This window comes from Mustela lutreola, chromosome 8 (genome assembly GCF_030435805.1).
Source record: "Mustela lutreola isolate mMusLut2 chromosome 8, mMusLut2.pri, whole genome shotgun sequence".
Taxonomy (NCBI): Eukaryota; Metazoa; Chordata; class Mammalia; order Carnivora; family Mustelidae; genus Mustela; species Mustela lutreola.
Window position 1 is genome coordinate 64,280,255 of NC_081297.1, and position 26,899 is coordinate 64,307,153.

The 26,899-nt window shown below is 39.7% G+C and overlaps 1 protein-coding gene across 3 annotated transcripts in view; it reads right to left on the bottom strand.

The window, feature by feature from the left end:
* DIP2B (disco interacting protein 2 homolog B) overlaps positions 1-26,899 on the bottom strand; it is a 229,142-nt gene that overhangs the window by 44,099 nt on the left and 158,144 nt on the right. For 2 of the 3 annotated variants that reach the window (XM_059185367.1, XM_059185365.1), the window contains 14 exons: positions 25,920-26,075; positions 25,313-25,432; positions 20,240-20,437; positions 17,565-17,656; positions 15,722-15,832; positions 14,283-14,406; positions 13,562-13,671; positions 10,702-10,804; positions 9,487-9,551; positions 6,528-6,621; positions 5,921-6,040; positions 3,971-4,085; positions 3,276-3,415; positions 2,252-2,388 (listed from right to left, as the gene is read on the bottom strand). In XM_059185367.1, coding sequence (XP_059041350.1) covers positions 2,252-2,388; positions 3,276-3,415; positions 3,971-4,085; positions 5,921-6,040; positions 6,528-6,621; positions 9,487-9,551; positions 10,702-10,804; positions 13,562-13,671; positions 14,283-14,406; positions 15,722-15,832; positions 17,565-17,656; positions 20,240-20,437; positions 25,313-25,432; positions 25,920-26,075 — 1,685 coding nt within the window. The remainder of the gene's footprint in view (positions 1-2,251; positions 2,389-3,275; positions 3,416-3,970; positions 4,086-5,920; positions 6,041-6,527; positions 6,622-9,486; positions 9,552-10,701; positions 10,805-13,561; positions 13,672-14,282; positions 14,407-15,721; positions 15,833-17,564; positions 17,657-20,239; positions 20,438-25,312; positions 25,433-25,919; positions 26,076-26,899) is intronic. The other variant, XM_059185366.1, reaches the window with a different exon arrangement.

The following is a 26,899-nucleotide window of genomic DNA, read 5'->3' on the forward strand; positions in this document are numbered from 1 at the left end:
TTTCGCAACCTGCTTTTTCCCATACTATATATTTTTCACATAACATGTCTTTTGGATATCTCTACAAGTTTGTGATTGTTGCTCTAGCTCTGTTTGTTCAATAGTTCCATGATACATCACCACACTGTGGACAGGATAGTGTAGTCCTTGAAGTCAGATGTGAGCTCAATTTTTGGCTCTGCCACTTACTAGTAAGCTCCTGGACTTCCTGAACCCTCGGTTTCTTTGGCCATAAAATAGAACTCCCAATGCCTCTCACACTTTTAGGGTAAAGATTAAGGGAATGTAAACAGATCTGCAGATGTAAGCACAGTGTTTGGCCTAGAGCTGGTCCTCAGGAAACTATGAGAATTTAGTACTATTACAGTGTAAGCAGTCTTTCTGACTAGGGAGGCCATCTAATTTTACTATTATAAATGTGCTTCATGGAATCCTGCTGTATAGATTTCTGTGTATTTGTACTAAAGGCATGAGCCCTTTCAAGTTTTTCTCACCAATAGCTCATTTTTATTTAAAAATAGATTTTATTGGTTTATTTGAGAGAGAGAGAGGGAGAGGGAGAGAGAATCTCAAGCAGACCCTACACCAAATACAGAGCCCAACATGGGGCTCAATCCCGCAACCATGCAATCATACCTGAGCCCAAACCAAGGGTTGGAGGCTGAAAAATCCTTTTAGGATTTTTATTCCACTTCACTATCATCAAATTTATACTGCAAATTTCAAAATCTTCTCATCATTACGGACCTAGCAGTTTGATATTAAAGTCTGAGAATTTTGACTAGGCAGCTGCTCTTGTATGAAAGGCAGCGTAATAAAATATTCAGTATCTTCAAACACTGCTTGAGGATCTTGTTTATAGTAAGGAAAATGCAATAATGAAAAATTCAGATATTGGAAGCCTACGTACTCCAAGCATTTAAAAAGAAGAGAAGTAGCACGAGATTTAAAGTAGTCAAATGTACAGACACTCAGCACAGGTAATTAGTTACCTGTGAGAGCAAATCAAGAGTCTGGCAATAAACCTGTTAAGAATTTATCAATTTCTTGATTAAGGTGAATTGGTCACAACTCTTGAAGGCAGGCCAAGATTGTAGTAGCAATAATGATGATGTGATGCGTGATGGTAATAACAGACATTTCATAATTTATATTCTACTAGGCTATGTAAACACAGATGATGGTCAGCTCAGGAGTTCTTAACCTTTCCTGGCTACTACATCATTCATATAGATAACACTGTCCCATCAGTTACATCTGTTGCTACATAATCTTATAATGGTACGTACCAATAATGGTAGGTAGATAAAGATGTGCCCTGGCATACTGAGACGGAGGAGAATCAATTCTAGAAAAAGGAAGCTCCAAGAACCGAAAATTGGTAGTGCTCATATAATAAGCCCTATCTAATTATAATGGTCCATAGAATGGGCATAGAAAGTTTTCTGTTCCCTAAAAGCTACCCTGAGGCAGGTTAATCCCAATTATGAAATACAGGCAATTTATTATACCTGTTCTGATTTCCAGGCTCACCAGGAAAACTTTCATTACCATTTGTCTTCACATGCGCAACTGTCTGCGGGACAACAATGTGCTGGTTCTACTAGAATATGAGCTATCTGAGGAGCTTTGTTTTCCTGATATACCACAAGCCTCTAGGATACTGCCAGACACCCAGAAGGTGCTCAGTAAGTATTTGCTGACTGAAAGACTGAATAATGGGAGTAGTCAGCCCCTGGCACAGGAGAGTTCTTCATTAGTAACCTGGTATTCTGGTTGCTACCAGTCTTCACAGGCTTAGGTTAACAGAGTCTACTCTGGAGAGAGGAATCCATTGTCAACATATTCTTAAAGTTAAATATATGGGCTTTATACAAAACTCAGATTCACCAGAATGAACTTTAGTGAGGCCTCTTACTCTTCCTTTACTTTACAGATAAACAGTACTTCCCATGTGCCAGGGCTTTTCTAAGCCTTTTTCAAACTCAATTAGTCCAGGACAATCCTGTGAGATAGGTATTATGATTTTTCACATTTTAAAGATAAGGAAATTGAGGCACAGAGAGGTTAAGGAACTCCCCCGAGGTCAGCTATTAAGTGGCAGAATTAGGATTTGAACTCAAGCAACCTAGCTCCAGAGTACCCTCTCTTAGCTGCTCCATTAGGCTACTTCCTGCAGGCCAGCTCATTTGACTTTGTGATACCCTGACCCCATCAAGTAAGTTTCCCCCAAAACTTTCATATCATGTACCTCAAATGTATTTTTGGTCACACCAGCAAGCCCAAAGTACATCATGCCTCCTGTTCTGGAGCTCACACAGATTTCTCCAATTTCATCTGTCCTGCAGAGTTGGGGAGGTCCATCAGGTCTCACAATGCACATCACCCCTAGTGTGTAGAAAATATGGTTAAGGGGCAGAGATTCTGGAAAACCTTTGTAAAGTAACAGCTTCAACCCTGCGAATCCAGGAAAGCTTTGCATTTACTGAGTGGCAGTAATTAGAATACCAAACAGGAATGTCAAAAATAGACCTGATACTATATAGATATATTTCAAATGTCCATCTTTTAGCCCTCGTGATAAACAACTAATTTTTAAAATTCAGCAAATAAAACTACAACAGATGTGGACCAAAGTTTCAAAGACCATATTTTTTTTCTTAAAGATTTTACTTATTTATTTAAAGAAAGAGAGAGAGAGAGAGTGTGTGTGTGTGTGTGTGTGAGTGGGTGGGCAGGAAGAGGGGAAAAGGGAAAGGGATAGAGAGAATCTCAAACAGACTCTGCACAGAGTACAGAGCCCAACATGGGGCTGGATCTTATGACCCCAAGATCATGTCCTGAGCTGAAGTCAAGAGTCAGACGCTTACTGACTGAGCCACTCAGATGCTCTTCAAGACAGTAACCTATTAAAAATGACTACAAAGTCCAAAGAAACAGGTTAAATCAAACTCACTCAAGGAAGCAGTACGCTCTAACTTTCTGCCAGCAGCAATGTCTTGGCAATTAAGTGAAAAACCAGACAACTTTAGCTCAACTCATACTTAAGCTTTCCATATGAAAAATTCTATCAAATCATTCAATTAAATCATACAATACTACTGGAAAGTAAGTACAATTAGAATCACTGAACCAGTAGAGAGGTTTTGAGAACTTAAATGGCTCAGTGCTAAATTCTGTATTCCTGGGTGAGGGTATCATATTTTATCAGGCTTTACTACTATCTCTAATGACAAATCTTTATGGAAAAGCAAAAAATGCTATGGAGTACTCACCACCAGGCATTACGTGGCCCACATCCTGGACTGTCAGTGCTGAATTTTTATCTTCAGTATTGACCCGTATTACCCCATAGCTCAATCCATTCATTGAGAGAATAGCTCTTCCTGGCAAAGGGGCCCCTGGAACTCCAGGCCTGAAATCAAAATAAACTCATCAAATTTGTCAAATTACATATTATCAAGATAAAAGTACAAATATGTAAGAAAGCAAATTTCCTCTAGCTACCACACATCAAAAAATCCTTTTCTCTGCCAAAAACATGTCAAATTAACTAACATCACATGTACAAAGCACAGGCCACATTTATTCAGTCGGAAAAAATAAATTTTAAACCCAATATTAAGAATATATTGGCTCGAGTGTACTTTCCATACTTAAGCTGTAATCAAGAATAGCTTATTTGTAGTCTAAGATGCTAACGAAGGAGTCTGAAGAGCAAAACAGCACAGAAAAAGAACTCATTCACAAACATGAGATGAGAATAATTAAAGTAAATTTTCAGTTTACCAGTTACTCTTAGGGCAAGAGTGGGGAAAATAAACGAGATGCTTCAAACTGCTTTACCAAGTCAGTTTCACTTTTAGGCTGCTGAAGCAGAAATTAGCACCCCTTGTCACTGGCTGGTAAATACTGCACACCTGATTGGAGTTGTAACATACATCAAGGGCACTGACATTCTGGACAATACCTGCGGATTGCAACAGTCATGGCTTCAGCAGAAGTAGCGCACGGACAGATGGCCTCGGGTTTCAGTCCATGGCTTTGGAACAGACTCAGGAAGGCATCACAGGACGACACAGACCCTAAGGAGTTGGAACAGATCAACTTGAAAGCTGAAATTGTGATTTTCATTACTGCGGAAAACTGGTAGAGTGGAGAGCAGACACATTTGCTTTTCATGAGAACTCTCACTGGGCATCATGAATTCCATATGGATATTTCACTTGTCCTGTGAGATGGTGGATATGTTTCAAGGACAAATAAATGTTCATCCAGTCCACAAAATAGGTCACTGATGCTATTCAAAGTCACAATTTGGGATAGGGCTGCTCCTATCAAACGGCCCGATAGATAGCAGAGATGTGCTGCAGCCCACAGGCAGCTCGTTTGGAAGTGAGCAACCCTTCCCATAGTAACTAGTTTAACTAGTATAGTGCTAATATTCTCTTCAATGTGCTATTCTCCAATCTGTTTCTTATTAAGGTCAACCCCACACCTGTATTTATACCAAGATGACTACTATACCACTGTGACTACTGACAGAAATCCATTTATGGCAAAGAACACACTTTCTAATGCTTTACCTAATTCTACTTAGAGTGTTGGTGCTTGTAGGGCAAAGCAGGTAACATGGTAAGATCTCTAAAAGCTTTCCCAAAGTCCTCTGATTTGTTCATAGCAGGAATATACATAAAGTCCTGACACCTGGTCATACCAGGTTACCATCTTATCTCTCCTTGGAGTCACATGATAGAAAAAGGATACAAATGAGTGAGCGAGAAGGGGTGTTTTTGAAAGCTTATAGGAGATGTGGTGTATCTATTCAGTGGAATGTTATATGGCAATGAAAAGGAACAAAGCACGAACACATGTTACAACACAGGTGAATCTTGAAAACATGCTACATGAAAGAAGCCAACTGAAAAAGACCACATGTAGTAGGACTGCATTTATATGAAATGTCCAGAGCAGATAAATCTGTAGAGACAGAAGGCGGATGAGCAGTTGCCTAGGGCTAGGGGACAGAGAGGGAGAAATGGAGAGTGAGTACTGATGGATATGGGAACTTAGTTCACAGCGATAGGTGCATAATTGAGCATCTTCTGAAACCACTGAACTGTACACTTTATTTATTTATTATTTATCTTTAAAAAGATTTTATTTATTTATTTATTTGACAGACAGAGATCACACGTAGGCAGAGAGGCAGGCAGAGAGAGAGGGGGAAGCAGGCTCCCTGCAGAGCAGAGAATCTAATGTGGGGCTCGATCCCAGGACCTTGGGATCATGACCTGAGCTGAAGGCAGAGGCTTAACCCACTGAGCCACCCAGGCACCCCATATTATTTATTTTTTAAAGATTTTACTTATTTATGTGACAGAGAAAGAGAAATCACAAGCACGCAGAGAGGCAGGCAGAGAGAGAGACGGGGAAACAGGCTCCCTACTAAGCAGAGAGCCTGAGGAGGGGCTCGATCCCAAGACCCTGAGACCATAAACTGAGCCGCAGGCAGAGGCTTAACCCAATAAGCCACCTAGGCACCCCCAAACTGTACACTTTAAATGGGTGAGTTTTTTTTTTTTTTTAAAGATTTTATTTATTTATTTGACAGAGAGAGATCACAGTATGCAGAGAGGCAGGCAGAGAGAGGGGAAGGGAAGGAAGCAGGCCCCTGCTGAGCAGAGAGCCCGATGCGGGACTCGATCCCAGGACCCTGAGATCACGACCTGAGCCGAAGGCAGCGGCTTAACCCACTGAGCCACCCAGGCGCCCAAAATGGGTGAGTTTTTCGGTATGTGAATTACATTTCCATGCAGATATTAAAAAAAAAAAAGAGAGAAGCTTATAGAAAGGGGGCAAAAACCTCAACCTACCAAAGGAAAGGATATTCCCAGACCCACAGTCTAGAAATACTCACAGGGATTAGCTCCATCAGTTACAATTAACATTCGGAGGGAACTCAAGCTCACATCTCTTTGGTCCCGATGTGCCATCATAGCCCAGTGCAAGTCTCGACATTTTACTAAAGCTACCTTGGCTATAAATTCAAAAGGGATAAAGTTAACACACACGTACGTGCTAAAATTGGTATATATTTAATATACTACCATAAAAACACTTTTACTTATTTTAGGGATCATGATTCTCACTTACAGAAAATATAAAAGGCTTCAAAGAGATGGTGCCAGGTGCACTGAAGCACTAACAGCTGACAGGACACACAGTTATTTTGTTTACTGGGATCTGTGGGCAGGCCACATAGCTCAGCAAAGGCAGCTTTAAACACTGAAGCACCCAATGAATCTAATTCGGGGCTCAGATTTAAGCAAATTCATCTCAACTCTTAAGAAAGGACGTCGAGTGAGGTGAGACAGCCAACACACCTGATTTTAGAGCGACTGAATTCTAAAACCTGTCAAGCCACCAAGGCATAGAATTATGTCTCTAGAAGAGCAATTTGAAAATCCCTGAAATCTTAGTTCAAACAGGCAAATAATTAAAGCTCATATGCTATGTATAATTACCTTTGTGGGCATGTACTCTTTGGACCCAAGAGAGAGGGCAAGTCTTCATAACAGAGTAGGGTACGCTAATTGTATGCATCTTATTCATTACATTCTGAAAAGAGAAAAAGTAATCAATACCCAATACATACTGAGCATTTTAAAACCGAACAGATTTTTTTAAATGATTTTAATCATACAAATAATACATGCTCTTTGAAAAAAAAAAATCTGAAATATTAACTCTAAGGTTAAAGTCTCCTTCGCTACCCATCCTCAAGCTTGGTTCCCTCCTCTCCACCTCAGAGATAATCGGTTATGAATCTGGCATTAATCCCCCCAGTCCTTTTTCTAAATATTTACAAACATATTTGTCCCCATAGAAAGATTAAATGTATTTATTTTATTTTATTTTTTGATTAAATGTATTTTTAAAAAAGATTTTATTTATTTATTTGACAGATAGAGATCACAAGGAGGCAGAGAGGCAGGCAGAGAGAGAGGAGAGGGGAAGCAAGCTGAGCAGAGAGCCTGATGCGGGGCTCGATCCCAGAACCCTAAGATCATGACCCAAGCTGAAGGCAGAGGCTTTAACCCACTGAGCCACCCAGGCACCCAATTAAATGTACTTTTAACATAAAAGGCATCATATCATCATATGTTGGCAGCTTGCTTTTTTCATTTAAATTGCTTTAGGGTTAAATCTATGCATATCAGTCTAAGAGATCGACAGAATTCTTTTTGAACTGCTGCATACTATTCCACAGTATGACTATATCACAAATTATTTAGGCCATTTCCCTGTTATTGACAACATTTTTGCTATTCTAGACAATGTTTCAAGGGATACGTTTATACTTACTTCTGGGTGCATATGTGCAAGTGTTTGTCTATAGTAGACACAGAAAAGTAGTACTGCTGGGTCATAGGATATGTGCTTTAAACATTCTACAGACACTGCCAAACCGCCCTCTAACCCACGAGGCGCTTTCATCAACCACATGCTCATCACACACCACAAAGAGGTGGGTATTACAAAGCAAGAAATCGGAGTTTCCCTGATTCTTAGAGGAGGCCCTCCTCAGACTTATTATATGTCGCGGAACATTTTACGGCTGAATGAGCTGACAGGGTCATGCAATTTGTGTCTCTCCTGAGCCCCAAACCACACACACCCAGGACTCCCTGTCCCCAAAGAGATCCAGAGCACAGAATAACTAAGTCTTGGTATTTAGACCGGCCATTTTATTTACCACCTAAGTGGCCCCTCAAGAAGATACTGTTGTAAACCTCCCTCCCCCAGTTTCTAGCTATGGTGACAAATTTTTGGATTTCAAGGACAAAATGGTGTTAATACCAATTCTTTAAACATGTCCCTAATTTGCTCTTTGTATCACAAAGAGAAAATTCCCTCTAACTCCTTGAAAGGGTGTTCTAACCTCTGATCAAAAAAAACAAAATGGGGGGCGCCTGGGTGGCTCAGTGGGTTAAGCCGCTGCCTTCGGCTCAGGTCATGATCTCAGGGTCCTGGGATCGAGTCCCGCATCGGGCTCTCTGCTCAGCAGGGAGCCTGCTTCCTCCTCTCTCTCTCTGCCTGCCTCTCTGCCTACTTGTAATCTCTCTCTGTCAAATAAATAAATAAATCTTTAAAAAAAAAAAAAAAAAAAACAAAATGGGAGGGGCTTCAGAAATGAGCTAGAAAGTACGTACACTCAAGGAAGAGGCTCTTACTACTTTCAGGTGTCCTGCGAGAAAGGGAATCCTCCTCCTCTTCCCCCAGGCTTCACTGTCTATTCTTTGTCAGATCCCCGCAATGCGCAGGGAAGCCGGACGAGATGTTCTCTTGAAGGTCCTTTGCAACTCTCAGATCGTTTATCTCTCAACATGCTATATACACGGTAGCTTTTCCCACTTCAGTGGCCCTCTCTACCTCTACCCCCAAAATATCTCTATAATGGCTAAATCTTACCCATTTCTCAAAGTCCAACTCAACTGTCACTATTCTAGAAAATGGTGATCCTAGAGCTGGGAGGAACTCCCCTTGGCCTAATTTCCATAGCATGTTACCTGTTCCTCTATTACAGAAGCAGCCTGATCTACCTTGTTACTCTATTAATTGTTGCATTGAGTCATCCAATATATTTCGCCCAATGGAAAGATCAGATGCCACGTTCTAAATACATTTATGTAATCCTTTCTTCAGAAAAGAGAAGAGGTAAATCTCAAACATACTTTTTTTTTTTTTTTAAAGATTTTATTTATTTATTTGACAGAGAGAAATCACAAGTAGATAGAGAAGCAGGCAAAGAGGGGGGGGGGAAGCAGGCTCCCTGGTGAGCAGAGAGCCCGATGCGGGACTTGATCCCAGGACCCTGAGATCATGACCTGAGCCGAAGGCAGTGGCTTAACCCACTGAGCCACCCAGGCGCCCTCAAACATACTTTTGTTAATCATAAATAAATATATAGTCATTTGCAGGAAAGTGGGACTATGATGGTTGATATTTTAAAAAAATGTTGATCCTAAGTTCTCCCACAAACTGCTGTGTGAAACGTATACCCAACCACACACTGAAGAAAAAACAGAATTACATTCTCCTTGGAAAAAAGTTACCATTTGTATTATAAATCCTTCTAGAAAATGTTACTGATCTCTAGGGAGCTTAAATTTCAAACAAGCACAGTGAGATGCTTTGATTAGATAGCACACACACTGGCCTAAATTATAAGCACAATTTACACTGAAGGCCATAATTCTTTTTTTTTTTTTAAGATTTTATTTATTTATTTGACAGAGAGAGAAATCGCAAGTAGGCAGAGCAGCAGGCAGAGAGAGAGGGGGAAGCGAGCTCCCCGCTGAGCAGAGAGCCTGATGTGGGGCTCTATCCCAGGACCCTGAGATCATGACCTGAGCCAAAGTCAGAGGCTTAACCCACGGAGCCACCCAGGCACCCCTGAAGCCATAATTTTGAGGAGCTTACCGCAAACATGCCATGCCACAACCCGGCATCCTTCTTAAAGTCCAAAACATTTACTACTGTCTCCCCTAAAATTTAAAAAAAAGGAAAAACAAAAGGAAATCATCTTTAGTGTTAATCAGCAAAATTGTCTCACCTGTCTCTATTAAACAACTGATTTGATACTTCTGAAGAAATCACTTAAAGCTCTCACAGTCTTTTAATTACTTGAGGGACCCCCTCACACTGGTGAGGGGACTGAACATTGGTCTCAGAAAAGATAGAGTTTGAAATTCCTTATGATGTAGAGACTGTCTTCCAAGAGATAATATTTTTTTCCTAATGATATAGAGAACACATGATTATTTTAGAAACTTTTCAAGTTTCATAAATATGTGTAAAAAAAATTTACTTCCTAGAGAAAATTTAAAAGTTGGTATGCATGTGTAACAACACACACACACATATACACACAAGCATAATTCTATCTAGACAGATCCCTACCATAATAAAATTGGCATACTGCTCTATATCTAAATTGTTTCCATTTAATGATATATTGAAACAATTTCCCTGTATCTTTAATATTCAAGAACAGGAGTCATAATGCCTCAGGGAATAACACACTACTTGAGCACATTATAATTTAATCAATCCCTATTTTCTGGCATTTTGATTGCTTCCATTATACATACATATATACATTTTACCAAACAAGAATGCTGCTCTTTAATGAACATGTATTCACTTGTTTCCTCTTATGAAAGGAAAATTAAAAAGGTAATATTATAAAGAACATTCTAAGGCAAACAGTCATTACACTAGATCAACATATCTAAAGTTCAACAATACAGAATAGGTTTTTGTGTTATAATTTGTGCCTTTTGGTAGTCAGATTTCTTTGACTCTAACTCCAATGTACAGCTGACGTCAACTCCACATACACAGGAAGACAGGGATATCCAACATTCTGCAGCTAGTAAACACATGGTTTTAATTTGTTTTCTATTTCTACACTCTAGAAATCATGCTTTACATATCTGGTTTGCCCAGAATTTTAGTTCCTTTAAATTATAGCATATTTGTGAAAAAGAAGAAAGCAAAAGCAAGCCAAGAATGTGTCTTAGAGAATTTCACTCTGAATTTGGTCATTAACTGGAAATGAGTCGTTGAGCACTCTGCTCACAGTCACATATATCTGAGGCTCACAATGAGGGCAGTCACGGGATGAAGTCTGACCTTCAGAATAATTGCAGGCCTGGGACAAAGCTTGGCAGTGAGACAACATTGCAAGGCGGGACACTGTAACTCCCATTACACTCCCTTCTTTGCTTGTTTTATACTAGAAAAAAAACACACAAAAAACAACAGCATAAGAAAATACAATAAAATGGGTTATTTCGGATGACAAACCAGAATTCAAATATGAAACCCAGATAAGACATGGTAATGGGCTGAATTTAATATGTTTCATATGAATATCTGAGGCTATACACTAGAGCCCCAAACTCTAATCATGCAAAGACAGGACTGAGGAATGATGAAGCTTGACAAAAGTATGTGTGAAAAATTCTTAAAAGTTTAATTAGTCATCAGTGTGAAGTGGCTGCTAAAGAAGCTGGACAAACAAGGGACTAGAGTTGCCCTGACAGAAGCATCAGGTCTACTCAGCAAGCAGGGCGCCGCAGAGTGAAAGGTGGGGAAGACACGGCTCCTGTCTGTCAGAAGCTCCCACATTGGGAGGGGGAGACCTAGAAATGGCCTATTCCCTCCTACAAATCAATCAACTCTCATTTTGCCTTTTACCTCAATGGTCATCCAAGTTACTTTTTACCCAGATCAGCAACTTCTGTCTGTTAAATCAAAAGGATATATGACATAGTTGATTTTATCCTGCATTTCTGTAACATTTGATAACTCCCTCCTTGACACTCTCTCCTTCCTTGGCTTTGTGATACTCTTTTCTCCTATTCATAGTCTCTCCCCCTTTCTCCCCATTCCATTTCCTCTGCCCATCCCTTTAACGTTGGCATTTCCTGAAAATTCTGTTCTGCTTTCTCTTTTCACTTCATTCCATCGGGTACCACTCGCCTGATGGCTCCCAATTCTCGATCTCCAACCCAGTCCTCCTTCCAGATACCTAGACTTATATAGTCAATTGTTACCCTTGAACGACCTGTAGTCCTATGAAACCCAATGTATCCACCACAGTATTCCTCATCCTCAGCCTGTGCCCATGAACTCTTCTTGCTTTATTTTCTTTTTTCTTTCTTTCTTTTTTTTTTTTTTTAAGATTTTGTTTATTTATCTGACAGACAGAGATCACAAGTAGGCAGAGAGGCAGACAGAGAGAGAGGGGGAAGCAGGCTCCCCGCTGAGCAGAGAGCCCGATGCGGGGCTCGATCCCAGGACCCTGAGATCATGACCTGAGCGAAAGGCAGAGGCTTTAACCCACTGAGCCACCCAGGTGCCCCGCTTTATTTTCTTAATATAGGATGCCATCATCTACCCTGTCACTGAAGTCAGAAACCTGAGAGTCTTTCTTGCTTCCTCCCTCTCCAGATTCAGGCCCCAAATCCTGCCTCTTCTACTTCCTTCCTGTCTCAATTCCACCCTCTTTCCTCTATCCTCATCTCACCCTGAACTTGGGCTTACCCAGATAACTGTAAAAAAGCTGGACTCCCTGTTTACCTTCTTAACCCAACCAAACCAGATACATCTTTTAACAACATATTTATTCTTGTCAAACTCTTCTCACAACCTTTTAATAGCTCCCTATGACTCCTAGGGTACATTAAACTTATTAGAAACGGCCCGTGGGTAATAAGAGGGTCCTAAGTGAAAACTCCAAGTTAATTCGGAATAGCCAAAGCCCAGAAATGTGGAGGGCGGTAGTTCTACATGAGGTCAGAGAGCCAAGCAGGGGACTCAAAATGAAGTGCCCTTCACTTTTTTGGAAGACCCAGTAAAGAAGCCTTAAAAGGAGCTGTGGGTGAAGCAGGAGCACTGATGGAGTGGTCCGGGAAGCCAGTGAACAGAGGTAAGAAGGTTGGTGTGATGAACTATGTCCTCACTGAGAGACGATATGGACTGAGAACTGATGGCTAAGTTTTAATTCCCTGTTTACTTGTCTGTCATTTAAACATACTCCAATCTCTTCCATCTTTCAAACCATCCAACAAAAAACACATCCCCTCTCAGAGCTACTGCCCACTGTCTTCCCTTTTACAGCCAGTTATTACCGCAGGGCTCAAGGCTGGGTGGATTTTTTCCCTCCAACTTTTCTCTTTTCATGAATTTATCGTTAATTTCACCAACAGGTGGTGAGCATTTACTAACATGCCTCCAGCATGATGCAGAGTCATCAACAGCACAGCTTTTAAAGTGAAACAGATGGGAGTGCGAAGTCCCAGCTCTGTCATTTTCGAGTTATATGGACTTTGTACTTCAACCTGAGTTCAAACTAAGTCTTGGTCTCCTTGTCTCTCAAGCAAATTTGGTAACAACCCCAACCACACAGGGTACTTGTGGGGACTGACTGAGATCATGCGCTGGAAGCAGCTCTCAGCCTGGCGCCTACTACACAAGAGGACTTACTCCCTCAAACGGCATGTTGTCGATCACTCGATGTCCTACGCTGACCTTCAATATCAAACCCTCTAGCCGTTTGTTTCTTCTTGTTCTTTACCTTTTATCTGTTAAGTTGTTCTTTTTAAGCACAGCTGTTTGCTTTCCTTGTTTCTCTATTCTCTCGCTTCCCACTCCCCTACCTCCCCAAAAGCAAAGCTGTATCTCTGCCAGTTGATCATTTCTTAAAGCCTTGTACATCTTCAGGTCTTGTTTAACTATCTTCCATGACAAGGATCAAATTATTATTATTATTATTATTATTATTTTGGCTGTCTTTCTCTTGAATGGGTATTTATGTTAAAAACAATTAGAAGGCCCACTACAAGGATTTTACAAGCCAGAAGATGAAACTCTAACAAACCAGGAGGCTTTTCTAAAATTAAAACTGCAAAAGGTTAGTTTTAAATTTTATAAGATGGCAACTGAAGCCACAGGAAGCCAGAATGTATGTTCTAGCCCCAGGACTTACCTCAATGTATGCTGGTTCTGTACCAGCAGGAGAGATGTGGGGCTGCCAGTCTTTCGGTGGCTTTGAAAGGTACTTGGAATCTGTTACAACCCACTTGAGCCGGGGCCAACCTAAATCAAACCCAAAATAAAAATTGAATTGCCTAAGCTATAAGGGAAGGAGTTCACACTGAATTGGTTGTTGTAAGTATCAAGAGACCAAATCAAGATCATTGTAAAATCAATAAAAGACTGTATTTTTTAGTAGTTTTTAGTGATACACCACCAGACAATTATACCTTCTTTCAAAAGTACAATCGTTCCACATGCTATGTTTCAGGCCTTGACATTACCTCAACAATTGGAAGGTCCATTTGGCAGTGGAAGTCCACTGCAGTTAGTGTTCTTTCCTCTGTCTCTACATGTAGCATTTAGCTTTAATGAACAGAGTGGTAGCTTTTTCCAACCATTAGCATAAAGGTTAAGGGTTTGGGCTGTGGAATCAGACAGATTTGGGCTCAAAACACTGCTCTGTCATTTATTAGCTATGACTTTGGGCAAATTACTTAACCTCTCAGTTTCCTCACCTGTAAAATGGGGATAATAATGGTACCTACTTCATAAGAATGTGAGAATTACATAAGAAAATAGATGTTAGGTACTTAGCTATTATTAAATTAAAACACTAATTAAAGTATAAGCTTTAATTTTTAACTGATAATTCAAGTATAAATATTACTAACCTTTAAACTGTACAATTTCTCCATTCTGGGTTTTTGGCAGCCCCTTTAGACAAACTTCACTGGTGAGAGCTAAGGCAATACCACAGCTTCCTAGCAAGAAGCCAATCTGCTGCCCTCCAGCATCCTGTGGAGGAAAGATAATGAGCACAGTAGGGGAGTGAACGTGAGCACACCCGTGCCCCAGCCCTAACACTGAGCAATGCTCTGGCACTTGTGTGATAACACTCATGGAACCCCACTGACACCTGGCAATTGTATGACAATATGTTCTTCCAAACAATTTCTACAATACAATGGCTTTCTGAGTACGAATCAAATATTCTACTAATCTGACATTGCTAATGATGAATCCTACCAGCCAATGTGACCATTTTACTAAAAAATCAGCAATGTTCCCCTTTTAAATTAATTTCAGGCCAGTGAAATGGATGTGATGTGAACATGGTTAAGTTGTCTTGACCTAGCCATATCCCCAAATTCAAAAGCAAAGCAACCCAGGTCAGAAGAAAATAATCTAAATGGACAACCAAATGTCCAAATTTACAATGAAAGTGAATGGATGGTTATACTCAAATCCATATACTCCTTACTATTTTAAAGGAGGTAGGATTTAAGCCTTATGACCACACAAGAGAAAACAACAAACGACATAGTCTGAAGTATTTCTATTAAAACATCACCTTGACAGTATCATTATGAAACCACACAAAAACAGCCGACTTAATAATTTAAGAACAATCCTATGATTTCCTGACTAAAGACACTATACCCCATCGACCAGAGTTTCAGGGATGCTATCAATTCGTTTTTTTTATTCCTTTCCGAAAATAACCATTTTCTTGTAAATCCACAGTCTCTACCATATTTGTCTTTATCATGATCCCTCAATAATAAACTGCAGGAGAAAAGTAGGGTCAGAGAGTTCACAGAGAAATCTTTTTGGTTTAACTTAAAAATCTGTGACATATGCTGCATGGGCTAATGTGTCAGTAAAGTAAAATCTTATTCCTCGGAGTTGTAATATCCTGTCTCTGTATCATCCTCCAACTTCAGGGAAATGCCCGGTTGAATGATATAGTTAAAGGAAATCCCTTCACAAAGGTCTCACCTGTTATAAATGTGGATCATCTATAGTCTCAAGGAAGTAACAGGGATCCTCTTTATAAATGGTAATTGTTGAAAAGTAAGGTATGCCCCAGGGATTTTTAAATTTTATCCATGAAAATTCTAACTTAGTTGAAAGAATACTATTTTCCTGAAACTTATAAATAATAATAACTATTATTTGTCTACAAGTCTCATGGTTTTAGCAAGTGAAGCTGAGTACTTAAGAAAATGATTACACTGTTTCTAATGTCATGAAGGAGTCAATTGATCCAAGAACCAGATGCCCACCATGTCACATCAGGCTACATTCCTCTTAAATTTAGCAATGTTACCTTTCTGGTAAGAGGTACCTCTATAGGCACTGGAATCACTTCTGCCAGGAGACATCCATAAAAAGCCACCATAAACATGACTGGATCATTGTTGGGGTAAACCAGGGCTACCTATAATGCATAATAACATTCAAAAACAGAGGAATAAAACCAGACTAATACTTTCAATGTCATTCTTTAAGATAAACATTTATATGTAACATGTCTCAAGAACACAATAAAACTATGTAAGAGCCTAAATTAAATTAAGTTACTGAGAAAGATGCACACGTCTAAAAGGATCTCTACCATCCCCATGATTATACTAGACACGTTTTGGAAACTATAATGCAATTCATCATCATCATAAGAAAAATTTTTCACTGAATTCTATTGGTGATTGAGCAGTTAACAACTCACCTTAAGTAGTAAGTTAATTACTTGTGAAACCTAAGGCCTTTACTTTAATGCAGGATTAAAGTAATAAAATAAATGTAATGGGTCTCTCTAGATAGGCCAGCATATTTGAGAATAGCCCTTACAACTCTCAGAGAACTCATAACTCGATTGCCACTATAGCACCAACACAACGTTTCTTATTCTTTTATGAGTTCACTGCATTAATCTTTACTCACTTAATCAGCAACGCAAGTACTCTAGCATGAAGGCACAGGTAATGGGTGCAAGTAATACTAGCACAAGCCATCACAGATAAAACGTTAATTCATCTACAAAAGATAAATACTGGAACCCATGTACTATGTTCAAAACTGTGATCTCACCTGTAATGCATCACAGGGATAAATGACCCTTCCTAATTTACTCCAGAAATGCAAAACCATTATCACTGGGGAGCTTGTTACTTGGCTTAGAATTTTATAGATTAACATGTGAAAATTAATTATGTCACCAGACTCTTATTTCCCCTTCTTTTACTTTCAAATTCTTTTTTTTTTTTACTTTCAATTTTTTTTTAACTCACTCCCAAGATAAGGTTAATCCTGAAGCTGCTAATCCTTTCTAGAGTTCTAAAAAATGTTAATTCCAAAAAACATTTAAGACAACCTGTTTCCTTCCTGCACACAAGTGTCCATGGTGTTAGGAAGACACAAAAATTACCTTCTTAGGGTTCAGTGAGGACCAGGGAACCCTCATGTGTCACAGTTTTAAGTAGAAGCCACCCTTTAGGTGCCCTTTGCCACAGTGCAAAAGTATTTTTAAAAGCCTAGTCCAGGAGGTTCTATATCATGAGCCTACTAAAAAGAAGTCTGTTGAATAGGTGCTTCATTCTACAAATACCAAATAGAAAGTAACATCTGATGGTAAGAAGTCATTGTATTTTCTTAGAAAAAGTCATTGGTAGGAAAAAACTCTTCAAAAAGTTAGAAAAAAATTTTGCTTAATGTCACTTTCAATTAAAGAAGAAATTAAATGATGTCATTTTGTTTCTTTATAAAACATGGGTGTCCCTCTCTTTCCATATAATATAGAAACACAGAAAAAGTTTTGAAAAATGTTTATGGGGTAATTTGTAATGAAAAAAAATCAAGAGTCAGCTTTATTGCTATTTTTATTGTCTGGTTATTGAAATATTTATTTCCAGAAAGAGTTAGGTTCCTCTTTCTTTGTGTTAGCACAAGAATTTACTGAGTAGCAGCTACAGAAAGGGACATGTGAATTTCCTTTAATCTATGAATACAAGAATTATCACCTGGTACTGAGCTAACCTGGGTTGGAACCAAACCATTTTCATTTTTTTAAGACTAAGAGTTATATAAATTGTGCTGTTGTGCATTAAAAATCCAGAATGTGCATATTAGAAAACAATGAACCATCACCTCCCTAAAACCAAAAAACCAATTACCCTGTCTCCAGGTTTTAATACAGGTTCATTTTTGGTCCCCAGTTTATTAAGCAGTGTGTAGGCCAACTTTAAACTTCTGCTCCACAACTTTCCTGGAAAAAGAAAAGAATCATATAGAAAAAAAAAACCCACAGGCCTACCTCAGCGAGGCAGCATTCAGTTCATGAGCACATTTAGTAAGACAGTGGCCCTTCCAAATGACTCATTAGACAAGTGTCACCACCCCCTCACCATACAAAGCCCCATACCCACCAAAAAATCCTTTATATTCACTTGAGTTTCAAAAGCCAGTCCTATTTCCAAACAAAAAGAAAACAGTACCAGATGGCTCATTTTGGTATAGATAATATTTCAAATTCTTTTGTGAAGTAATCTGAATATCTTTCTTTTAAAAAAGATTTTATTTATTTGACAGACAGAGATCACAAGTAGGCAGAGAGGCAGGCAGAGAAGAGAGGAGGAAGCAGGCTCCCCGCTGAGCAGAGAGCCCATTGCAGGGCTCAATCCCAGGACCCCGAGATCATGACCTGAGCCGAAGGCAGAGGCTCAACCCACTGAGCCACCTAGGTGCCCCTAATCTGAGTATCTTTAGAAACAATCTGATGTGAGCTGATCACATTTAAAGGGAGGACAACAATTTTTTTAACAGGCTAAAAATCAGAAGACTACTCTGCTCTAAGCTTCCTCTGAAGAAGCACTTACATAAATGGCATCAGATAGTTGAGGTAAACTGCAAAGCAAAAGTATGACTCAAACGATTAAGTATTCCATGCCACTGTACTTCAGTGAAGACAATATGGAAATTAGGTGAAACGTGGATATATTCATAGATGTTAAAAAACATGTAAAGATTTGGTCAGCTAACTGCTTTAAGGGTTACATGAGTGAAATTAATATATAAGTTCTGAAATGAATGCTAAAAGCCACTTTTTGGGGAAAAAAAAGTTTATCTTTATCTTTATCTTCTTCTTTCCCCCTCCTTCTGAACACCCTTAGAAATTCTTATCTTAGACAATGTAGAAAGTGAAAAAGCAATCAATGTTATTCTGAATAAATGTCAGTTTTACGTATAACTCATTCAGAGGGGCAGCTAGAGTTTTAAACTCACATCAAACTGTCCAGTTCTTTAAATAAAAACTTTTTTTTTTCCTAAAATTATTCTGTATCTAGGTCTGTGGACAATGTGGTTCAATTCTGAAGGGAAAAAGGAATATGTCTGAATAAACTAGAACAAAATCTCACAGCCCAGGTTGAATCCATCCTTCTTCTTGTTAAAAATTGAAAAACAGGGGCACCTGGATGACTCGATCGCTTCTGTCTGTCTTTGGCTCAGGTCATCATCTCAGTCAGGGTCCTGGGATCCCTGCTCAGTGGAGAGTCTACTTCTCTCTCTGTTCCTCCTCCCCTTCTGCCCCCACCCCTGCTTGAGCTCTCCCTCTCTCTCTCTCTCAAATAAATAAATAAAATCTTTAAAAAAATTAAAAATTGAAAAATAAAGTTATTTTAGAGGAATTTTTAAAAGAAAAATAAGTTACCCTTAAAAAAAAAAAAAAGATTTATTTATTTATTTGACAGAGATCACAAGCAGGCAGAGAGGCAGGCAGATAGAGAGAGAAGGAAGCAGGCTCCCGGCTGAGCAGAGAGCCCGATGCGGGGCTCCATCCCAGGACCCTGGGATCATGACCTGAGCCAAAGGCAGCGGCTTAACACACTGAGCCACCCAGGCGCCCCCAAGAAAAATAAGTTACTTTTAAAAGTTCTTTAAAAAAGAAAAATCAAACTTCAGTTGGGGTATAAAACTAAATGGAAAAATATCAATTCTTTGGGGGTTTGTTTGTTTTAAATATTTTTTAATTTGTCAGAGACAGAGAGAGAGCGCACACGTGCACATGCAGGGGGAGCAGCACACAGAGGCAGAAGCAGGCTCCCCGCTGAGTGAGGAGCTAGATGCGGAACTTGGATCCCAGGACCCCGGGATCACAAACTGAGCCAAAGGCAGACGCTTAACCGAATGAGCCACCCAGGTGTCCTGAATCCTTTGCTCACTGTAGAATTTTGTGCCTGTTCTAGCAAGAGTAGAATGAAATGGCTAAGATCTAAAAAGAAAAAAGTTTCAATTTTTAGATAAAACTATTGGATTTTGGGGGGCAACTGGGTGACTCAGTCAGTTAAGTGTCTGCCTTCAGCTCAGGTCATGATCTCAGAGTCCTGGGATGGAGCCCCACATCGGGCTGAGCAGGGAACCTGCTTCTTCCTCTTCTCCCAGCTTGTGCTCTCTTTCACTATCCTCTCAATTAAATACATAAAATATATATTTTTAAAGACATTTCTTTAAACACAAAAACAAACAACTATTCTGCCATATATCCTGCCCAAATGTCTTCTCCAAATCCCCTTTAAATATTAAATCATCAGTGGATTTACAAAGCCTCTTTCTTCTTTCTGCTCTTTTAAATATTAGCTGCTTTGCAAATATTTAGCAAATGAAAATATTTGACAACAGCTCTACTTGACAACAGCTCTACTCAGAACTCAAGATCCTATTAAAATAATTTAAAAAAAAATCTGTTGGAGCACAATGACCAGCAATCGCTAAATATCAAGATGAAAATACCACCCCTGATAATCTGCAAAACTATTATGAGAAGAGGGAGCTGGGGCTCTTACAAACTCACCGTATGTGAGGGTGTAAACCGGTTTCCCCGTCACGTCCAAGGCAGTCAGACAGGGGCATTTCGCTTGCGTGGTGCCCCAGCGCTGCAGGGCTGACTCAAGAGCAGGAGGCCAGTTACAGATGACTCCTAATGGCTCCCCCTTGACAGGAGTCATCTGCCGTCCCTCAGGTTTAGGCTGGTTGGGGTCTGGCTGAGGTACTGTACCAAAAAAAACACCCCAGGGGTTATAAAAATATTATCTGAAATATATACAAAGAAGTAACGACTCACACAACTCAGGTCTCTAATCTCAAATATACTTCCCTTTTCATCTTTGCTTGGTTTAAACTCTGAGGAAAGAAATTATATTGCTAGAAATGGCAATCCACAAACTGGGGCTGAATTCACCTTCCCACATAATAGTGAAATCACATTTAATATATTTTATGTAATAAACAAATCTAGACTCTAACAAAGCAAATCACTGAATGTACAGAAAAGCACAGAGCATACATTCCTTTTTAGCCATTTTATAATTCTACTCAACTGGTTTGTATTTTTGTCTGTTTGTTTATTTATTTATTTTTAAGATTTTATTTATTTATTTGACCGACAGAGATCACAAGTAGCCAGAGAGGCAGGCAGAGAGAGAGAGAAGAGGAAGCAGGCTCCCTGCGGAGCAGACAGCCTGATGTGGGGCTCAATCCCAGGACCCTGGAATCATGACCTGAGCCGAAGGCAGAGGCTTTAACCCACTGAGCCACCCAGGCGCCCTCAATTGGTTTTTAAATCTTTAAATCCTTCTAATCCAGAAGTGTCTGATGTTAGAGAGCCAGGTTCCACTGCACTGGATTATATTTAATGAGAAAGCATTAAGCTTTGAGTCAGAAAACCCAAATTTACATTAACGTTTTACCAGTGTGACCTCAGGCAACTTGAGTCACTTGAACCTCATTTTTCCTCATCTGCAAAATGGGGATAGTAACACTTAGACCACAGGGTCATTATTACACTTGATTTTAGCCAAAAGGCCGAGATGGGATCACAGGGTTATTATTAAACTCAAACAGATAATGAGCATGGATGACAGTGTTCCAGGTCTCTGAACCTTTGTATACATCTTATCTGGCCAATCCCTTTGCTCTGGGTACACTTGCACTCATCCTTGTCAGGATGCAGCTCAAACAGCAGGTTCCCTGGGCAGCCATCCCCAGTCATTCCTTCCTTCGTGCTGCCCCACTGTGTGGTAGTCTACCCAAATGAAAGCACTGAGGATCCTCAAAGGCTTCTTTTCCTGTGTAAGTTTTTCTCCCCTTAAGCCTGACACCTTCTAGGAAGAAGGCTTGGTTCTTTGTCTTCTTATTGCCTATGGTACCTATTACATAATGGTAGTTCAAGTGATGTTAACCAATGACATGAATGAAAGTGCTAGATTATTAACAAGGTCATTCCAGAAACTGGAGGTGAATAGTATTTCATATTTTTTCTTTTTTCTTTTTTTTTTTTTAAGATTTTTTTTTTTTTTTTTAAAGATTTTATTTATTTATTTGTCAGAGAGACAGTGAGCGAGAGCGAGCACAGGCAGACAGACAGAGAGGCAGGCAGAGTCAGAGGGAGAAGCAGGCCCCCTGCGGAGCAAGGAGCCCGATGTGGGACTCGATCCCAGGACGCTGGGATCATGACCTGAGCCGAAGGCAGCTGCTTAACCAACTGAGCCACCCAGGCGTCCCTCATATATTTTTTTTTTTCATATAAATAAAAGTCCTCCCAATTTTTCTAATGAACAAATATTATTAAAATAATAAAAAGCAAAAAAATTCTACTTTTTTAAAGATAATTTACAAATGGAACAAAGTCAAGTTATTTACTACCAATGATATACACAGGATTTGATAAACACTGAGGAAATAAATGCTGTACATATCATTCTTTGAGTAAACATTTATTGTTTCTAATAGGTGCTACGTGCAAGGCGCACAGAGGTATCTGTGTCCTCACGAGGTATCTGGAGTGTAAGGGGGATGAAGACACATACTCAGAACTAAGTAGAGAAACATGAGCAGTGCATGACTAGAGACATTATAGGGAGGGCAGAAGGAGGCCACATCCCTTGCTTAGAGCACTGAGACCTCCACGTGAACTGAGTCTTAGAGGAAGGGTAAGAATTAGCCAGGTGAGTGGGAGATAAGAGAAGAGGCACAGAAAGGAAAAGAAACAGAAGAAGCGGCAAGTATTAGATGGATAAATGAAATGAGAAATAAATTTTATTTTAAAGCCCAACTTAATGACAGACTTGGAAAATTTACTTAAAATGTTTTGATTCTTTTTTCTACTAACATAAAACTAATGAAATGGTTTCACTTCCCAATTCACCGCCCGAGGTAAATAATGTTTCAGTTGCCTTTCTGCTTTGTATAGTCCCAGACTCTAAACCACCATATGAATTAAAAAAATAAACATGGGTGATTCTAAATAGTTTTGTTTTTATGGACAGGCTGTATCTATGGTAGGTATAGTCTTCTGGTCATAAAAGTGTGTTTTTTATTGCCATCTACTAGGCCTCGATGCAGACCCTGGGGGACACTCTTTCAAAGGTTTGCAAAGACATGAGGATATTTTTCTTATTTAAATAAGCAATTTAAAAAAGCAAATCTTGCCTATTTATAATAAGCGGAAAGCTGTTAGTGCTATTCTGCCAATGAAAATTGTTCAAGTATGATTCCTTTTAAACCGTGATCTTCATTTGCCTGGTTAGTACACAGTACTAGAAATACTGGGGAGGCTATTACTAGTATGAGTCTCTTGAATATCAATATATGTAGGAAGACATCCATAGTTCAATGAATTTAGTGACTCCTGAAGGAACATAAAGTCATCTTAACCCCATATGTCAGGTGGCTTGTTGGTTCTGGCTGCATAAAGTGGGCTAAGACCAGATCTAGACTCCAGATGTAAAAATGAACTACAAGCTACTAACGCTCGGCTCGGTTCTTTTTTTTTTTTTTTTTAATTGATTTATTTATTTTCAGAAAAACAGTATTCATTATTTTTTCACCATACCCAGTGTTCCATGCAATCCGTGCCCTCTATAATACCCACCACCTGGTACCCCGACCTCCCACCCAGCTCAGTTCTTTTGACAAAACCTTTTGTTAGGAAGATCTGTTCATCATCCAGCTTCAACAATTATCAAATGGCCACCTTCATTTCATCTATACTCCTACTCATCTGCTCCCAATCCCTCCTATTAAATCCTAGACATCACATGACTTCATCCATAAATATCTGTTAAATTATTAAATAAAGAAATCACTATTACCACTTCCTTTATGAAACTTTCCATAACCACAGAGGTGGGACTGATTTCTGCCCTTCTCCCAGCTGTTGTATTACTTGATACATAATTATTGGTTAAACTATGCTTTCATGTGTACATATTTTAGTACCAGTCTAATGTGTAAACAGTATGTAGGAGTGGTTGTATTTTCATAAATCTCTGAACTCCTTTCACCATCCACCACACTATCCTGTAGAAAGCAGACATATGTATGACTAACTCATTTAACAAAAGGATTGTATCAAAAAAGACTGGGCTGCGGGGCACCTGGGTGGCTCAGTGGTTTAGTCTGCTGCCTTTGGCTCGGGTCATGATCTCAGGGTCCTGGGATCGAGCCCTGCATCGGGCTCCCTGCTCCGCGGGAAGCCTGCTTCCCTCTCTCTCTCTCTGCCTGCTTGTGATCTCTGTCTGTCAAATAAATAAATAAAATCTAAAAAAAAAAAAAAAAAAAAAAAAAAAAAAGACTGGGCTGGGGTGTCTGGGTGGCTCAGTTGTTAAAACAGCTGCCTGCGCTCAGGTCGTGGTCCCAGGGTCCTAGGATCGAGCCCTGCATCGAGCTCTCTGCTCGGGAAGAAGCCTGCTTCTCCCTCTTGTGTTCCCCCTCTCATTATGTTTCTCTCTGTCAAATAATAAAATCTTAATTTACTTTTTTTTCAAAGATTTTATTTATTTATTTGACAGACAGAGATCACAAGTAGGCAGAGAGGCAGGCAGAGAGAGAGGAGGAAGCAGGCTCCCTGCTGAGCAGAGAGCCCAATGCGGGACTCGATCCCAGGACCCTGAGATCATGACCTGAGCCGAAGGCAGCGCCCCCAACCCACTGAGCCACCCAGGCGCCCCTAAAATCTTAATTTAAAAAAAAACAAAACCTGGGCAAGTTTTGGGGGGGTGTTAAGGAGAGACTTTATTTGAAAGGATTAAGGCAAAGTGGGAAGGAGGGGAAGGACTGCTACAATAGGGAGAAGTTGGGGCGCCTGGGTGGCTCAGTCGTTAAGCATCCGCCTTCGGCTCAGGTCATGATCCCAGGGTCCTGGGATCAAGCCCCGCATCAGGCTGCTTGCTCAGCAGGAAGCCTGCTTCTCCCTCTCCCACTTACCCTGCCTGTGTTCTCTCCCTCACTGTGTCTCTGTCAAATGAATAAATAAAATTTTTTTTTAAAGATTTTATTTATTTACTTGACAGATAGAGATCACAAGTAGGCAGAGAGGCAGGCAGAGAGAGAGAGGAGGACACAGGCTCCCTGCTGAGCATAGAGCCTGATGCGGGGCTCGATCCCAGGACCCCGGGATCATGGCCCGAGCCAAAGGCAGAGGCTTTAACCTCTGAGCCACCCAGTCACCCCAAATAAATAAAATCTTAAAAAAAAAAAAAAAAGATAGGGAGAACTCTCTGACAGTAAGTCCTGCAAGTGTCTCCAACTGGGCAAATTTTTGCATATTCTAGGATAATGCAAAATGCAAACAATTTAAAAATTTTTGTATTTAGGAAAGTTCCTAACTTCAGAGAGCGTATTTTCCAAGGATAGTTCTATGCTTCCATAGGTATCTCTGCCTTTCTCTTCCCCTTCCTCCCTCTTTCTTTTATGCCTGAGATCTGAAATATAAATGATCTTTAGGGAAAGAGGAGCAGAGAACTACAAATTCTTTCAACAAAAATGCTGCCTTGTTCACCCTTAAATCCTATGGTACCTGACAGGCAGTAATTGCCTAAGACATGTCTGTTGAAGGAATATATATCTTTGGTATTATTAGTGCTACCTTCCACAATTTCTTCTGAGTCATCCACAAAAAATTCTTTCAAGGGAGGTCTTTTGGGTCGTTTCAGAGTGTTGAGAAGCTGCTGAATTTTGGTGGATACTCTGCTACTGACAGGAACACCTAGAAGGGAAAAAACAGTAAGTTACAATTCCATTGATTTTAGGGCTATTTCAGCTTCTCGATCCACTTAGGTGTTTTTATTTCTAATGACATTTGGCTTGGGCCCACAGTCTTACTCTATTTCAACTGGGCCAAATACATATAAAAATGTATGTGACAGGTTTTACGACAACACAGAACAAATATGGTTCTATTATCAACACCTGCTTCCAGATTTCATCTAATCCTCCTCTTGTCTTATAGCATTCCCCCCACCACCACTCATTTTTTGTTCAGAGTATCTTTTGACAATGCAGACTGTCTGAACAAGTACAGTAATGCCACGGGGCAGGCTGTTGAAAAGAGGGGGCTCGAGAGGCCACGCAGACCGTGTTAGCGGGCCAGCTGCCGGGGAGTTCTGCTCAACCACTCAGGCACTGCTACCAGGATGTGAATTTTTTCAGTTTAACTAATATTCCCTATTTAGCTGCCCATAAGAACTCCCTACCATCAGCTGTATCCATAAGGCTGGACCTGTTGGATCCTTTGTGCATGCCTTTAACTATCCCCGAGGGGGGCAGATCAATATTTGCTGGGCGCATTGAGGAAGATGATGAAGAAGAAGAGGTAGTTGTAGTGACATCAGGGGGAGCAGAGAAATTCTCTAAGAGGGGAGAAAACAAAATTTAGAATTATATTACATTAGTAATAAAAAGAATCTTCAAACTTTTGTTGTTTCTTAACAAGAAAAAACTACAGAAACGGCATCAACTGTTATAAAATAACCTTTGATATCAAATTCTACTAGGAAGGTATAATGAGAGAACAAGAGGTTAAGGACAGGCATATCAAAATTACTATTTTCAAAAACTTGAATAGTTTTAGTAAGAGCAAATCACATATCAAATATTCCTGAAAGACATTCTTTCCTACACAGAAAGACAGACTAGTAGAAATTCAATATTAATAATCAGAATAAGATTGTGAGCAACTTCAAAATGAAAACAAAGGGAGTATGGTTGTAATGCTACTAATATTCTAGTCTCAAGCATTTCTTCATGTTTATGTTGGCTTATTATGTTTCTTCTTTCCCTGAACATGGAAGGAACATGGAAGGAGTGGCCAGTACTCTGCTTCAGGTAGGATTCTTAATATTGAGAAACTGAATGACATAAGTTGGAGGAGAGCTATTCAACAGGGATGTGTTGCAAAAAATTTAGGAAAACATCTGGAGAAGAAAAGGAAAATTAGAGGAAGTAAAATATATGATTCACAAGAGTAACAACAAGCCATTCAAAACTATAAAAAAGACAAAAAAGCATTATATAAACAATTTCTAAAATAAATCTGGGGGTAAGGTCTCTATGCCCCAAGAGTCTGTTATTACTAGTTCAACAGTTTTTAAAGTTGCAAATATACTAGCACAATATGTTCATTCCAGAAGTTTTTATTAATAGTAGAAAATTGGATACTACCTAAATGTCCAAA